Below are 18,214 nucleotides of genomic sequence, written 5' to 3'. Positions count from 1 at the left end.
GGATTTTACGATGGTTATTTGGAAACCGCCCTAAAAAGTTGTGCGGGACATTTTTGTAATTATTTTAACAACAAGAGCATTTTAGGACATTCATTCTAAGACGATTAATTAAAACCGCCTTAGAATGTTATATATAATTAAATTTACAACGGATTTTATAAAAAAATCGTCTTAATTCATTTGGAATAATAAAACAAAACACGTAACTCGGTGTCCCCTTTCTCGTTGAAACTCTAACCCCTAGCGTCAATCAACATCGTTTTGCCTTCCACGACTTTAGAGTATTTTCACCACTCCACTCTCTTTATTTCTTTCTTCTTCTCTCTCAGTGCATAAACCATGGCTTTGTTGGTGGAGAAAACCACACAAGTGATCACGAATACAAGGTCAATGACCTTTCCTAGGGCCACGCCGATGCTCCTGCAACATCTTCTCCACCCAAGATCACGCCACTGCCACTATTGCACTGAGCGTGCCCTCAATTGGGGCCCCGACGGAGGACCCAACCTCATCGTCGATGACAATAGTGACGCTACCTTCCTCATCCATGAAGGCGTCAAGGTCGGGAAACTTTATGAGAAGACCGACGAACTCCTCGACCCCAACTCCACTGACAACGCCGAGTTCCAAATCGTGCTTACCATCATTAGAGATGGGTTGAAGACCAATCCCACCAGGTACTGCAAGATGAAGAGCGTCTTGTGGGGCTTCAAACCACCACTGAAATTAAGAGGCTCTATCAAATGCAACCGAATGACACTTTTCTCTTCCCTGCTATTAATGTCAATGACTTTGTCACCAACAACAAGGTAATGTCTCTTTTTCCCCAGATCTAGTGCCTTTTGTGTTAAAATGTAGGATTGAGTTCATATATTTTGTTTTTGGATGGGTTTTGTGGCATTAGTGAAATGGGGTTTTGAACCTGTCAACTGCTTGCAAGAATCAAAATATTTTCACATCAGCATCGACATACTCTTTAGTCCCTCTCTTCCAGGTCTGTCATAATGTCTAAAATTGTTGAAATTTTTTTCAGTACATATAAAAATTCTGATGTTGATACTATATATGTCCTTTTTTTAATTTAATATCACCCATCTTAATGGTAAAGTCGTAAAGCAGTGACGCAAAACAGATTGGTTTAAAATGTTCCAGACAAACAAAAAAGTAAGGTTCAATTCAGAGCTAAAAATTAATTAAAAAAAATAGATAAAAGCAATCAATTAAAAGCATGGTAGGGAAAGAAACCTGCAATAAGAACTAAATTGTGGAACTAAAGCTTATGATAAGTGTCTAATGAAATAAAACTATTAAGCTTGTAATATATAAGGGTCGCGTGATAGTTGCTATGGCCGAATTAATATTTTAAATATTTTAACTTTTGTAATTAATAATTAAATGTATTTAATTAATATTATATGTAATAAAATATATATAAATCATCTTTTAGTATTCATCTTGTAAACAATATATCATTTTGTGAGTTTTTTGAATACAATTATGTTATGCATAGGTAGTGATTATATGTTCGATTTGTATCCGTACACTGCATTGCAACACGTTTTTATAAAGTATTTTTTATTTTTTTCTTCCACACTTTCTCTATTAATTTTAATGGCAATGCAATGATACTGTAGAATAAGTTTACACGGTATTCAATCACAAATATGACTTTTAAAGTAATTATTATAAAATTTAACAAACTTATCATATATGATTAGTGTTGAGATAAATATGTATGCTAAAGATCTAATTTATCATGTTATCAATTGTTTTTTATTTAATTATTATATTTATTATTTTATTAAATTATTGATTTGACAAATTCTTGATTAAAATTAGATATTTGTTATTATGATAGAGATTATAATAATGAGACAATAAGTTATTTATAATTTAATCTAAATTATTATTAATCGTAAGATTATTGTGAATGAGACATCAATAATCCAGGTAGATCAATATATATAATAGTCTTTACTGAATAAAGATTAATAGATTTCATTTGTTAAATTACATATATAGATAATATATATGTGAATATCATCATTAAACAAAATTTTTAATAGTTAATACTATCTTGATATATCAATAGGAAGTTCTCAAGAAAAAATATGATAGGACCTGAGATTATCATAGTAATTAATGAGTTATTTGTTATATTTTAATATTGGACACCTAATGTCTGAGGACACTAGTTGAATGAATATTAGCTCTAGGTAATGAGTTTGAGCTCCATGATAGAAGTAAGACATTGGTCACAACAATTGAATGAAAGAAGAAAAGAATTTTTTAAGTCATTCATTGATTAAATGTGTTAGCTTATTAGTGTTTCACAATAATACTATACTATAGAATTAAGCTTGAGCTACACATGATGGAGGGAAATATTACATTATTCTTCTATTAATTCTTAAAGGTAAAAGATGTTACTTCATGCTATTGGGACGTTAAGAAATGTTGCTATACGCCATTAAATTAATTAATTAATTATGATTAATTTACTATCGGTTTAGTAATGAACCTATGCGAGCATACACAAATGAGTATTCCAATCTTTGCAGAAGAAAATAATTTATTTGATGATTAAATTGGATAATTTAATTTAATCAAATAAATATTTTAGTGGAATATTATTATATTTCTTGTTAGCACCAACGATATAATTAATATAAAAAAGGGAGTATTATTTTATAATTGTGGAAGTTGTCCATAAAATAAGAATAACATTCTATTGCTACATACCATGGATGTGATTAATTATCGTAATTAGTCATCTAATTGATTGTTAATTATCTTTGTCTTAAACCAGGAAGCTCCTTAAAATAAAATATATGAGATTATTTTTATTTTTATAAAGGTAAAGAGATATGAAATTATTTTAAATCTTTCTTTTTTTCTCTGAGAATACCCAAATCCATATTGCTAGAAAAGTTAAAATCTAGTTTTAGACCTGAAAAGTAAAAAGAGAATTTGCTCTTTAAGTTTCACCTCATCAAGTTAATAGGAAATATTGGCATAGAGATGTGGATACACACAGCTTCACATCATTGAAGAAAACTTTTGTTGTTTCAAGAATGTGCACCGGATACACAAATGTATTTTTCTCTATATATTATTGTTATATATTTTAAATGTAAAATAAATTTTAATTTTTTTGCTTGTTAGAAACACTTTTATGTAACTATCAATTACTTGTAATTGAATAATTATATAAAATTATTTTTCATCAGTGCATAACTTTTATTTTCTTTTTCATTTTCATGATCCTTTAATAAGACTTCCAAAAAAAAAAAAAGAATGTACATGATGAAAGACCTTTTAAGCATTGATTGGGGTATTGTTGAAATTGAAAGTGAAGATAACTTATCTTTAAGATATATAAAACACCCAACATCCTTTTATATTAGAAAATTAATTCTTGCAATTCTTTGTGCAACGTTTTTTTTCTTTTTTTCTTTTCTAGCAAGTCTATGCTCTAACAAAAGTTTTATTTAATATAATGATCATTCATATATTGAACTTTTACACCCGATCAATAAGAAAGCTAGCCGGAAATAACTACCATTTATTGACAATACAGAAATAGAAAATATTATTTTACTTGAGAAGTAGAGGTTTCAACAACGATTGAATGTCCAACTTTTCCTTTTCTGCCAAGAGCTGTTATCCCAACTATGATAAATGCCATCTTCTTTAATTAACCAATAGATCTTTTGATGGTTTCCTTCTGCGCTGGGATCATATGCAAAGAAAGAAGCACAATTTCCATTCCAATACATTACTACAGATTTACGCCCGTTAAGATTGTCCAATTTAGAGAAACCTTTTCCTGGTGACAAATAAACCCCATCTTTTTGGTTATTGTAGAACAAGTTCACATTTGGATTGTTAGGGGCCATACCATTGTAAAAGGAAACAAAGAGTACGTTGATGTCTACATGTGGTTCAGGTTCAAAACTAAGGGAAGATTCAAAAGGATCATATGCAAAATTCGATCCATTCATCAAACACATAAGAACAAGCAAGAGGGGTGCATGAATTGATCTACACATTATGTTTGTGATTTGTGATTTTGTCAATGGATATTGCTATATTTCTATACTAGTCCGTCAACCATCTCACTTAGTACTTATACCCATACGCATAAGCAGTTAAAATCTTTAAAAATGAAGAAATATTAGTTATTAATTAGGTGATATAAAAATATAATATTTTTTTTCAAAAGTCAAACATATTAAATGGTTTTTAATAATTCATTTGAATGCCTTTTAATGCGAAGTTATGCAAAGTCAAACATATTAAATGGTTTTTAATAATTCATTTGAATGCCTTTTAATGCGAAGTTATGCATCTAACAAACGTATGCAATAAAAAATTGTTTTCAACTATTAAAAAGTAAATTTTATTATATCACAATAAATGATCCAGATAAAATATTATTTTCATTAATTTTTTATTTTTTGTCATCTAGTAGTAAAATATAAGTATGACATAAGCACATACGAAAATACTCTCAAATCGACACGTCCCTTGTGGCAAGTTGTTCTTTTGCCACCTTATCATCAAGTTGTTTTGTTGTTGCTTGCTTTTGGATTGGCTAGAGCCTTAAAGCCTAAAGCCTCTTCAACCAGGCCTTATAACAAGGCCTTTTTTTTTTTTTATGCACCTTGTAGATTTCTCTTAGACCTAATATTTTTTTTTGAATTTTTCAAAATTATTTCGACTAATAAACATGTTGATTCATAATCCTCAAGAGACTTATGAATTCCTAATCCATAATCTTATGATGCAATCCGTATGAATCATATGAATTACAAATTCGTATTAATTAAATTTAAAATATATATATATATATATATATATATATATATATATATTTTGAATATATTTTTTGATAAATTTGATTATAGTTTTTCTTATAATTATTACATTAAGTTGATTTCTGTTTTTGACCTTATTACAATTAATTTTGATTTAACAATATTTTTTTACATATATAAATTTTAAATGAAAATCATAGGTTTAATAAAAAATTATATATGTAAAAAATTAATTATTAGATTAAAATTAATTGTCACAAAATTTATTATGTAAACTTACATGTGCATTAAATATACATTAAATTTTTTAGTGTTAGCACATTAATTATTTTATAATATAATTGTCTATTAGTTCAACTGATCAGTTAGAGCGTCGTGCTAACAACACGAAAGTTACATGTTTAAGTCTTGCATGAGCCATTGATTTGTAAAATATATTTTTAAAAAATTTAAAAAAATCACTTGGTTAAGTTGCCTTAACTGATTCATAGATATCTATTATCTTAGTACATCCGTTATGCTTTTCTGAGCCACCTACTTGGCATTAAGCATCTTTGGATAACTTTGACTCAAGATTTCTACAGACCATAGAGATAATTGCCAATTGATATCAATATTTGACTTTTCGATACACAAGATCCTCAAAGAGGCGAGTATAGAGCATACTAGCTGGTGAGAGTTTTAGATGATAAACATTATATAACTCAATTTCAAAGAAAAGAGAGTTTAGAAAAGAGACATTTTAGTAAGAAGAAAGAAATATTGGATTCAGTGTGCTTAAACATACAAACTAGTCCTCATTATATAGGAAGAGGACGTACACCAATACATAATGTCTTATCCTTGGAAGGGTAAGATTATTACAAAAGAGGCTTATAGTCAATAACTAACATTTTCTTTCCTCTCAATTTTTCAGGTCTTTTTTCTACATAGAAAGCTTGACATGCCCAATTTGATTGGGTTATCTCAATCAATCCTTGTCTTAGCAAATCTTGACATTCTTTTCTAGCTACCTATAGATCTGAAGGTGACATTCCGGGATACGTTGCCTTTGTTAGATTGATATCTTCATTTAATCTCAATGGCATATCAACAAAGTATTTTTTATTTTTCCATAAAGGATATGGATGCTTGAAATTTTCATGATTGTCTGTACATAAAGAAGAAATCTTTTGTTTAAACTCTTCAACTTCTGGTGGGGCTTCTGCTAAAGAGAAAAGCCTCGTAATTTCTAAAAAAGGCTTGAAATTTCTTTTGAATTTGATCCCGGTAGAATGTATTGAAGTTTACTGGCCGCAGTATAGAAATCGACTCTTATGAGGAGATCTCTATCGGAAAATTTACTTCCAATGACCTTGGTCTAAATGATTCAATCAAGGAACAACTAGATGCCTATTGGAACATGAGTTACTAGGTCAATTCTGAAGATTTTCCCATCAGCTACTACAAAGTAAGCTACTTTTTTCCCAATATTCTTCAGGAAGAATATCCGGATCCATCATAGTCTTTTGGGCTCCAGTGTCTATGAAAGCAATAACCTTGATAGGTTTTTCGAACTTCTTTGGTAGCACTTGAATTTCAACGCATGGTTGAGGAATTGCAGGTCTTATAGATTGCTCTTCTTGGATAGAGAAGATGAGGGATAGGAGAGGTTGAAGACTCTTCATCAAAAGAATCCATTTGATTTAAGGCAAATTCAATTTCTTCATCTAGATTGCTCTGTTCTGAATATAAAGATTCTATATCATCATATTCACCAATCTGAAGAAAAGAAATTAGTCTGACGACCTTTTTTGATTTCTTGGGACAGTTTTTTGCAAAATGTCCTGACTCATTGCAGATAAAACATCTTTGTCCCCTAGCCTTTCCTTTCCTTTGACTTTTTCTGAAAAAAATTAATGGCCTCCTCTTCCCCTTAGCATCACTTGGTAGGACTTTCTTTTTCTTTGGTGAGCAATGACAAGCTTTCTCTTTACATTTAATATCCAAGAAAGGCTTTTTGCATGCTTTGCTATACTTAGCTTTTTTTGTTCATGATATTAGAGAAATACTGGGGTTGTCTACATAGTTTGTCAATGACCTCCAGAGTGAATTGATGGATTTGTCCCATGGACATTATAGGAAAATCCATGTGGGCAATTGCTACCATTTTGTTTAACTCTGGTTGTATTTCCTCTGGTAATGAAGCCACATAAGTATTCTTCAGATTAGGATCATTGAGACCATTGAGAAGATAAAATCTCTTATTCATTCTTTGAAAATGTCTATCCAAGTATTTTTATTTTAACGAATAACATCTCATCTCAAAAAATTCTTGCCTGATATTCCTTTCAATGATTTTCCCTTCTCCAATAAATTCCTGATGGAGATTTTGCAATCAAAGGATACAAAGTGTGTTTTTACATGTTTAATTAGATGTCTATCAGGGGTACAGTGTTATCATGCTTTTCCTGTTATTTGAATTTTTCATTATAGTAGAGGACACAAATAAGCCCGAATACGTGAAAAAAGGAAAAGTATTGGCGCCACACCTGTATCCGACACCGATACTCTACGGATACGACCGGATACGTATCCTAAGAGTATCCAAAATTTTTTTATTTTTTAAAATAAAAGATACGGCTGGGAGACGGCTTAGATACGGCTTCCTAAGGCTAGACATGGCTTCAATACGACTCCAATATGGCTCGGATACGGCTACAACATTTAACCCCTTTTTTTATGATTTTTAAACGCAAAAGCTTTATTATTTCACAAAACCCATTTGCTTCTCTTCTTCTCCATGCTTACGAAGCTCAAACCCATTTTCTTTTCTTCTCCACACTACGTGACAACTGAAAACAAAGCTGCAAAGTGATTCTGTTCCGTGTCGACGTGGTTCTTCTTCCTCGTTGATGGTTTTGCAAGCCATCTTCAACGGCACCTTCTTCTCGATGACGGGTTTTTCTTCAACAACTCTCTTCATTGGTAGTTCTGTAAGCACTCTTGTTACCGTCGATTCTCGTCATCATCGGTTCCCATCATTGTTGTTTCTTGTTTGTTGGTGTGTTTGTTGTGTTGTGAAAGATGTCTCGTATAACATAAATGTTTGCATCTTCGGAATATCAAGATGACCATGCTCCACTGTGGTCATTTGTTACAATAAAGGAAAAGATAGGAGATGGGGGTGGTAATAGGCTGTGGAGTTGTAATTTTTGTGAAAAAGTTGTCAAAAGTTCATACTCTAGGGTTAAAGCACATTTGCTCAGAATTTGTGGTAGTGAAATTGCTACCTGTCCGAAAGTTACTGATGCATATTTGGTTGATTTGAGGAGTGTTTGTGAAGAGGCTGAAAACAGATTAAAGTCTAAGAATGTTCCTTTACCTACTAACAAAAGGACTCCAACACCACCAACATTACCACCAAAAAGAAGAAAATCAAGCAATATAGAGAGTGCATTTAATATTGAGGATAGGAATCATCTTAGAGCAGAGATAGCAAGGATGTTTTATTCTGCCGGCTTGTCATTCCATCTTGCTACAAATCCACATTTTGTTAGTTCTTATTCATTTGCTGCTAATTGTAATCTAAGTGGGTTTCTTCCTCCTAGTTATAACGCATTGAGAACTATTCTTTTACAGCAAGAGAGGTCTCATATTGAAAGGTTGCTTCAACCTATCAAATCTTTGTGGAGTTTAAAAGGAGTTACATTGGTTGTAGATGGTTGGACAGATGCTCAAAGAAGACCTTTGATAAGCTTCATGGCTATATCTGAAGAAGGACCTATGTTTTTTAAGGCCATTGATGGGTCCAAGGAGTACAAGGACAAACATTACATGTTTGACTTATTAAAGGATGTAATCAAGGAGGTTGGGCCACAAAATGTAGTCCAAGTCATAACTGATAATGTTCATGTTTGTAAGGCAGTTGGGTTATTGATAGAAGCTGAATTTCCTCATATTTTTTGGACCCCTTGTGTGGTTCATACTTTGAATCTTGGAGTGAAAAACATTTGTGCTGCAAAGAATGTTGATGGTAATGAGAATGTCTTCAATGAATGTGGGTGGATTGCTGAAGTAATTGGCGATGCTTCTTTTATCAAGGTTTTCATTATGACTCATTCAATGAGATTAGCAATTTTTAATGAGTTTTCTTCTCTTAAATTGCTTTCAATTGCTGAAACTCATTTTGCCTCTATGATAGTCATGTTAAAAAGATTAAAATTGTTGAAACGTTGTTTGCAAAATATGGTCATTAGTGATCAATGGATATGTGACACCGATGCTTCTAATCTTCACTTAGTGTATGAAATGTGGGATTCTATGATAGAAAAGGTGAAGACAACCATCTATAGGCATGATGAAGTGCTAGAAAATGAAGTTTCTAATTTCTTTGAAGTTATTCATGAAATACTTAATTCTAGGTGGAGTAAGAGTTGTAATCCACTTCATTGCTTAGCTCATTCTCTAAATCCAAGGTAATATTTTTATATCAATTTTTCAATAATGTGTATGGCTTAGCTTAGCTCTTTCTCAACCATAGTATGACTAAAATGTATACATATATTTTTTTATAGGTACTATAGTGATAATTGGCTTAATGAGGTTCCAAATAGGGTTCCTCCTCATAGAGATGATGAACTTTCTAGCCAAAGGAATAAATGTCTTAAGAGATATTTTCCACATGTTAATGTTAGGAAAAAAGTTTATGAAGAATTCTCTAAATTATCATCTTGTGCGGGTGACTTTGGTTCATTTGATTCAATTGAGGATAGATGGGCATTAGATCCAAAAACTTGGTGGGTGATGCAAGGATCCTCTACACCTATACTCCAAAAGGTTGCTTTAAAGCTTCTAGTGAAGCCATGTTCTTCCTCATGCTGTGAGAGGAATTGGAGTACATACTCCTTTATTCATTCTTTGAAGAGAAACAAAATGGATCCAAAGAGGGCTGAAGATTTGGTTTTTGTGCACTCTAATCTTAGGCTTTTGTCTAGAAAAGAGGAAGGGTATAAAAAAGGAGAGACAAGATTGTGGGACATTAATGGAGATGTACATGATCCACTTGATGATAGTGCTGGAGTTCTTGAAATGGCAGATTTATCTCTTGATGAGCCAGATTTAGAAGCTATGCTTTTCTTAGATGATGGCAATGGAGGAGAAGAAAATGTAACAATTAGAGTTTGACAATAATTTAGTAATTTCTAACTAGTAATGATACTTTGATATAGGCTATTGTATAAAGCCAATACTTATATGAAAGGTGTATTTTTTGATGTGAAATAGGGTAGAAACTATATTTTTTGCTTATGATCACAAGTATGTCTTTTTGTAAATTGTGATCATTATATGAAAGCTATAAATTAATGACAAATGAATGAATGATCAAAGTATTACAGGCGTTTGATGTGATTCAGTCTCACAATTTGTTTGTTTTTGTTGACTAATTGATATGGTATTATAGTCTCACAATTTGTCAGTGTCACTATCTCTTTTGTGGTTGAGGAAGACGTCCTTAATGGAGCCTGTCCTACAGAAGAGAAGAGTGATTGCTTGGAAGCAGGTCCAACTATGAATTCTAAATTAAAAGAATTAATACCACATGAAGGTATCATTTTATGGTCAAAAATAGGTGAAAATGTCCTGTCAAAAATCAGATTTAGTTGGTACTCATTGAGTCTGTAATATCCTGTCATTTTCTGATTCTAATGATTCTTTTTCTTGTTTTGTCTAATGACAGGAGATGTAACCAACATAGCATTGGATCCGTTATTCATGTTTGTTTTCCATTTGGGTGTTAATGGTGCAGCTATTTCTCATGTTATAAACCTTAGGTTTTCTTGATTTGATGATGATTTATGTTATTTGTTGTTTTACGAAGCTGAATATGTATCATATGGGGCTGAATTAATTGTGAATTGAATATGTGTCAAGTAATGACTTGCTGCTGAATTGAGCTACAAGGTGGAATGAATCAAGTGGGTAAATTGGCTATCCTGCCATGAATTTGGAAAATTTATATTAGATTACTTGATTAACTATATATTATGTATACTACTATGCTGTAATGGAATGGAGGCACAATTGTTGTTATCAGTGTTATGAAATGCAATTAAAAAGCATCACATGATAATGATTTGGTTTCTAAATTCTATTTCTGAAATAAGTTTTTCTGTTGTGTATCCTCTATTGTTTTTTTTACTTTGTTCTTGCTTTTATTTCCATGAATTGCTTCCTTTTGTGTTCACATTTTTCATATTTTTACTTCTATTTTGAACATGCAGCTTCATATCAGAATTCTAAATCTCAAGCTTCATATCATTTTCTAGTCTAGGCAACATTGATATTATGTCCTGATTTTTCATGTTTTATTTTTTAATATGAACTTGAAGCTATTCCAATGAAAAATCTATCTGTTCTAGAAAAAAAATCTGAAACTATATATAACTTTTTATATATTTTATTAACGTATCCAAGATGTATCGTATCTCTAATTTTAAAAATTTATCATATCTCCGTATTTGTGTCGTATCGTATCCGTATTGTATCTCGTATCTAGGCTTCATATTTGAACTGTCTTTGTATTATCTGTCCGTACCTCACACAACTTTTGTTGGGTCTGTTTATATGCATAATAATATTATATTTGCTTTTTCTTAAAAAAAAGAGCACTTAGCAGGGAAAGTTCATTGTTTAATGAAACTAGCTTGCGGTTTTGTTGCCTTGTTTAAGGATCTTTCCACTGTGTCTCTTACCGAAACTTAATACTCTCTTTTTTATCAACAGTAGGAATCTTAAAATGAGTTTGGCCAAAAAAGGGCTTCATCATTTTCTCACGTTGTGGAGTTTTCCAAATTGGCTTCATTCACCAGAGGTGGATTATCAATCTGCACCCAAGCTAGAGTGGTGTCATATTGATAATTTGGATAATTCAAATTGATTACCCAACGACATGCACTGCCTGCTCCATCTCTTGTGCTACAAGATAGAAAATTCTGACCACAATTGAAGCAATAACTTCTTGCTCAAATAATGTTGTGAGAAGACAAAAGGCGAAGATTACTGCTACACAACCAGAATGATGATGATAATAGCATGCACACGAACTAAAAGTCTGAATTTGCCCATTCTGATTTTTGTCTTACTAGTTTTCGATCAGGTACCTACTATATAACATAGAGTTGCTTATTTCAAATCCAATACTTTACCTTGGAAATTTTCAAATACAGAGCTAACTGTTGGTTTTGTGGAGGAAATTATAAAAAACAGAGGAGAAAAGAGAGACAATACGTATGTGGAGGAAATAGAATTATTCTATTCTAATTCAAATTTTTCTCAGCAGCGATACAATAAATAGCAAAAGATAAAGTAATTAGATAACAAGATATTAGCAAAACAGAATATTAAAACTAACTTTCTCCTTAAAGATAGGAACCACTTATTGACGAGGTTAATCCATTAAAACTGACTTACTCCTAAAACATAGGAAACCAACTTATTTACTAAATCCTATTTTAAAAACTGAAAAATAAAATATTATGCAGTTACAAAAGTATATCTTCAACACTCCTCCTTGCTTTTGGAACTGCAAAATCCAATTCTTTGAGTTCAAGTTTGTTGATAGGTAGTGACTTTGTAAACATGCCAGCTAATTGACCTTTAGACTTGCAGTAAATTAAGCTCACTTCTTCACTTTGTTGCATCTTTATCAAATAATAGAACTTGATGTTGAAATGTTTAGTCTTCCCATGACACACGGGTTTGTTTGCAATAGCATTGGCTACTTGATTGTCAACAAAAATTCCAGTTTTGTTCTTTTGAGCAAATAGAATGTTTGGCCTTGTTGTAGTAAGATACATTAGAAATCCAATCAAGCTCATATAATATCCTTCATCAATGTTATCAACACCTTCTTCCTTGCTGAACTTCTCCTTTTGATTCATTGGTGTGCTAACAGACTTGCATTCCTCCATTTGAAACTTCTTCAAATTTTCTTTTGCATATTTCCTTTTTTTCATGTTTAGCATTCTTTCAAGATGGCAATGACCAAGTCTCTTGTGCCAGAGTTCCGTGGGTGTGACTTGAGTGAAATAGGTTGTATGCTCCTCCTCTGCTAGATCAAATGAAAAGCTTTTACCTTTCATTTTAACCCTTAGAACTTCCTGGCCAACAATGTCATAGATAAAGCAATGTTGATGTTCAAAGGACACTTTAAATCCCTTTTTAATCAACTGACCTACACTTAGCAAGTTTTGGTCAATGTTAGGTACATAAAGAACATCTGATATTAATTTGATACCTGAACACGTTGAAATTGCAACAGTTCCTTTTCCTTTTACTGGAATATAGCCACCATTCCCAATTCTGACCTTTGAGACATTAGTTGGCTTCAAATCCTTGTATAGAGTCTTATCATATGTCATGTGGTTCGTACAACCACTATCAATCAACCAACATTTAGAACTACTCCTCATCGAATAACATGTTGCAACAAAAATATAATTTTCTTCCTCCTGCTCAATAACTTGGGCATTGGCTTCTTGCTGCTGAAATTTGCTTTTACAAATTATAGCTTCGTGTCCAAGCTGATTGCACTTGCTGCACTTTGCGTCTGGCCGTTTCCAACATTTGTATGGTGGGTGACCCAATTTTCCACAATGCTGACAAGGTGGATGATTTTTCTTTTCATCCTTACCTTTGTTTTGGTTGTTTGCATTATTTTCGCTGCTTGCTGGCTGATTCTTCTTGAAAAAAATCTTTTTGCTTTCATCAACTTCATGATGTTTGGCGGGCAAAGCACCTTCGACAACACGATCTTGTCTCATCAACCTTCGCTGCTCTTGAGCTTGCAGGGCATGTAGCACTTCTGCCAATGTGATTTTCGACAGATCCTTTGTGTTCTCCAATGAAGCTATAGATGTTTCATACCTCTCCGGCACCGTTACCAAAATTTTCTCTACAATTCTCGAATCAGCAAAATCACTTCCCAACAACTTTATCTTGTTGGCAATACTCAACAATTTATTTGAGTATTCTTTGATTATCTCTGACTCTTGCATCCTTTGAAGCTCAAATTCCTTCCTTAAATTCAGCACTTGCATGCTTCGTATTCTATCATCTCCAGCGTATTCCTCTTTCAGATAATCCCAAATTGCTTTGGGTGATTTACGAGTCATAATTCTGGTGAATATGTTTCACACTTTTTTATTCTCTTGTTAGAAAACAAAAGTAGCATAAGAGACACCTAATTTGATTATTGTTTGTCAGACGAGGATGCCTTAACTTACAGAGATGAGATGAATTTGAGTAATTATCTCTGAAGTCCAATAGATGTTATATCTCAAGCCTTAATAGAATAACACAATATGATTTACTGTTAACTGCTTCTGCAACCACATTCTTTCACAAAATTACCAGCACTTTTTTGTCTATTCCTTTTTACATGCATGCAACAATTTCTAATGTCGTTATGCTCCAGCTTGTAGTTGAATTAATATGCTGTTTTATTCATTGTTCATGTTTGCTTACAATCAGGACACCAGGAAAATGGTGAAGGTCATGAAATTCAAATGGCTTTGGCCATGGAAAAGATACAAATCTGATTTAGGGATGACCAACTTCCTAGCTGAAGAGACTTTGAAAGTCCTTCAATGATGCAGAGGTTCTACTTGATAGCTTGGAAGATGGTTATTGTAGTTTGTTTTAGACTTTGGTTTTATGTGTGCAAACACATGAATGAATATCTGTCATTTTTGTGTGTTATAAAGAATGTACAGCTAAATTTCTAACAAGATGATGAACATAGATTTTATCTAGAATTTACTAAATTATCTATTCCGGAGGCTATCATGCAAGTACATATCTAAAATTTTAAATTTGATTTCTTCTAAAATCAATAATCATGAAACTTCTCTAAGGGATTTTATTCGGTTATTAAACAATTATTTTCTAAACTTAGATTTGCTCTGCGGTTGCAGACATCTGAGTTATTTAGTGGACAAGATGTTTCACTGCTGAGTTTTGTTCCTCATTCTTTATGAAAAAATTATTGTGTTCTTGATAAGTATGGTTTAATTGTTGCTAAAGAAATAATTGGTGTGTTTGATAGTTATATTTCTAAGGTTTAATATAGTTAAAGGTGATTTGATTCCTAAATTTTTCTTCTAAAAAGAGCTTCATGTTGAGAAATTGTCAATTTAATTGCTTGCTTTTTTTAGTTACTCTTGTATAAAATATTCAATTTTGAAATCTCCAACAGTAAGTAAGTTTCTTGAAGGTTCTCTATTCCCGCTTTCTATCCAACAGCAGAGGATAAATTTTCTCCAAAAAAAAAGGTAATAAAATTTCTATACTGTACTGTATCTATCTTTGGAAATGAGTAGAAAATTGTACCTCAATTTAATGAATTTGAAGGTACGTACTTGACTAATAAATAAAGAGGTGACACACAAAACAACTTGGTAAATATCCCAAGAGCTACCCTCGATCAGCATAATCAAAGCCTCGTTCATTCATTAGTTCGTGAATACAGTTTTGAATGTTTGAGGGCCATGAAAAAAAAAAAAAAGATGTCCATCAACCTAAATTAAAGCCATCATTCATAAAATAGTTTATCACTACTCATTTCACCATTAGATGATGTTGTCCATTGATGTTGTGGTTGATGATGCGGAACAAAAGCAGATTAATAATCCCCGTGTGAAAGCATGACTTGTTGCTGTCAGAGATGTTGTGTTTGAAGCAGAGGATATCTTGGATGAAATAGAGCATGAACTCTCCAAATGTAAAGTGGAAGGCGAATCTCAGACCAACTCTAACCAGGAATGCAATTTTAACATGGAAATTGAAAATGATGAAGCAAGTCCTTGATGACCTAGAATTTCTTGAAAGCCAAAAGGGCCATCTAGGTTTGAAAGAGTGTGTTGGATCAGGATCAGGTAGTAAAGGGTCACAAAAATTACCATCAACGTCTTTGGTGGTTGAAACTGACATTTATGGCAGAGATGATGACAAAGAAATTGTCTCTAATTGGTTGGCATCTGACACTGACACTCGTAACCAGCTATCAATACTTTCTATTGTGGGCATGGGTGGAGAGTGTAAGACCACACTTGCCCAACATGCATACAACGACCCAAGGATAGAGGGTAAATTTGATATCAAAGTTTGGGTTTGTGTTTCTGATGATTTTGATGCTTTCAACGTAACAAGAACAATTCTTGAGGCAATCACTAAATCAAAAGATAAGAGTGGAAATCTAGAAATGGTCCATGAAAGATTGAAAGAAATATTGACAGGAAAAAAAATTCTTCTCATCTTGGATGACCTTTGGAATGAAGATAGAAAGAAATGGGAAGTAGTACATACTCCTCTTAATTATGGGATAGAAAGAAATGGAAAGTAGTACATACTCCTCTTAATTAATTATGGGGTTCAGGGAAGTACAATTCTTGTCACAACACCTAGTAAGAAAGTTGCTTCAACCATGAGATCAAATAAATAATACATCGCTTAAGTTAGGATGTGATCATTGCTGGAAAGTTCTTGCTAAACATGCATTCCTAGATGATAATCCTCACTTAAATGTTGAGCTGAGGAGATTGGTATAAAGATAGTCAAAAAGTGCAAAGGATTGCCGCTAGCTTGCAAAACAATTAGAAGTCTTTTATATATGAAATCATCTGTTTTGGAATTGGAAAAGTGTGTTAACAAGTGAGATATGGGACTTACCAAAAGGAAGATAGTGAAATTATCCCTGTTTTATTACTGAACTATCATCATCTTCCATCTCATCTTGAGAGATGTTTTGCCTACTGTGCCTTATTCCTCAAAGATTATGAGTTTGACAAGTAGTGTTTAATTTTGATGGAGATGGTGAAAAATTTACTACGATGCCCTCAGCAGGGTAAGAGTCCAAAGCATTTGCTTTATCAAGATGCTTCTTTCGACAATCAAGCACATACGAAACATGGTCTGTCATCCATGACCTTCTAAAGGACCTGGCAAAATATGTTTGTGGAGACATCTCTTTCAGGTTGGCAGTTGATAAAGCAAATGTCATACCAAAAACATGTTATTTTTCATTGGCAATCAATCACGTTCAATATATTGATGGGTTTGGTAGAATGAATTATCTTTATGATCATTGGTATTGCAAGGTGTACTTGAGTTATTCTCCAAGTTGAAGTTCTTATGTGTCCCCTCTTTGTCATGTTCTGACCTTACAGAGGTGCCGGACTCTAGGCAATCTTAAACATCTCTTTTCATTAGACCTATCAAGTACTGCCATAAAAAAACTACTTGATTCAACATGCTCACTCTATAACTTGCAAATATTGAAGCTAAGCTTTTGTAAGAATTTGGAGGAGCTGCCCTTAAATTTGCAACGCCTTGAATTTGGAGACACTAAAGTGAAAAAGATGCCAATGCATTTGGGAAAACTTAAGAATCTTCAAGTATTGAGTTCGTTTTATGTTGGCACAACTACTGAGTTTGGTATTCAACAACTAGGAGAACTCAATCTTCATGGAAGGTTGTCAATTGGGGAGCTTCAGAATATTCAGAATCCCTGGGATGCATTAGCAGCAGATTTGAAAAATAAAATACACCTTGCGGAGCTAGAGTTAGAATGGAACCAAAATTCTGATGATTTAACAAAAGAAAGGGATGTGTTTGAGAATTTACATCCTTCCAAACACTTGAAGAAGTTGTCAATCAGGAACTATGGCGATAAACAATTTCCAAGTTGGTTATTTGATATGTCATTATAGTGCAATGTCCCAAGCTTAAAGGGAAGCTTCCAAAGCAACTCCTTCGTTTAAAGAAATTAGCTATTCGTCACTGCAAACATCTCGAGGCTTGGTCTCTTGAATTTTCTGAATTAGATATTCGTTACTGTGGAAAACTGCAATTTGATTATCATCTGACAGCTTTGGAGATGCTCACCATTAGCGGACATAGCATGGAAGCATCAACACTTGAAAGGATTGGGTACATCTTATCCAATACTTCTCTTGAACTCTTGTTCATTGATTCTTGCCCGAATATAAACATTTCCATCAGCCACTGCTATGATTTCCTTATAAATTTGGAGATCAGCAATGGCTGTGACTCTCTAACAACCTTTTGGCTGGATTTGTTTCCTAAACTTTGTTTGTTTGATCTCATGTGTCGTAATCTACAAACAATTTCACAGGGCCTGCTCATAATCATCTCAAGGATCAAAAAATTAGTGGATGTCCAAAGTTTGAATCATTTCCCAGTGAAGGATTATCTGCACCCTGGGTAGAGAGCTTTCATACTGAAGAATTGGAGAATTTGATATCATTGCCCGAACGCATGCATTTCCTCCTTCCATCTCTTGATAACCTCCAGATAGAAGATTGTCTAAGTTGAGTCCTTTTTTGAGAGAGGTT

At 32.9% G+C, this 18,214-nt stretch overlaps 3 protein-coding genes and 1 pseudogene across 3 annotated transcripts; 3 read left to right on the top strand and 1 right to left on the bottom strand.

Annotated features, from left to right (window-relative positions):
* Positions 1-304: 304 nt before the first annotated feature.
* LOC100818171 (adenosylhomocysteinase-like) lies at positions 305-1,129 on the top strand (annotated as a pseudogene).
* Positions 1,130-3,471: 2,342 nt separating this feature from the next.
* On the bottom strand, positions 3,472-4,101 carry LOC100790863 (uncharacterized). Its single transcript, NM_001253134.2, has one exon. It carries the CDS (start codon positions 4,050-4,052, stop codon positions 3,618-3,620), a length of 435 nt encoding a protein of 144 aa, NP_001240063.1. The 5' UTR covers positions 4,053-4,101; the 3' UTR covers positions 3,472-3,617.
* Positions 4,102-7,904: 3,803 nt separating this feature from the next.
* Positions 7,905-10,643, top strand: LOC112997821 (uncharacterized). The gene is made up of 4 exons (XM_026123905.1): positions 7,905-9,277; positions 9,377-9,948; positions 10,264-10,362; positions 10,540-10,643. Exons 1-4 carry the CDS (start codon positions 7,905-7,907, stop codon positions 10,641-10,643), a joined length of 2,148 nt encoding a protein of 715 aa, XP_025979690.1.
* A 4,302-nt stretch (positions 10,644-14,945) lies between these two features.
* LOC102665778 (putative disease resistance RPP13-like protein 1) lies at positions 14,946-16,469 on the top strand. Its single transcript, XM_026123616.2, has one exon. It carries the CDS (start codon positions 15,568-15,570, stop codon positions 16,201-16,203), a length of 636 nt encoding a protein of 211 aa, XP_025979401.1. The 5' UTR covers positions 14,946-15,567; the 3' UTR covers positions 16,204-16,469.
* The last annotated feature ends 1,745 nt before the right edge of the window (positions 16,470-18,214 follow it).

Source organism: Glycine max, chromosome 9, assembly GCF_000004515.6.
Source record: "Glycine max cultivar Williams 82 chromosome 9, Glycine_max_v4.0, whole genome shotgun sequence".
NCBI classification, from domain to species: Eukaryota; Viridiplantae; Streptophyta; class Magnoliopsida; order Fabales; family Fabaceae; genus Glycine; species Glycine max.
The sequence above is the reverse complement of the archived record's forward strand: the minus strand, read 5'-3'. Positions and strand labels throughout refer to the sequence as shown.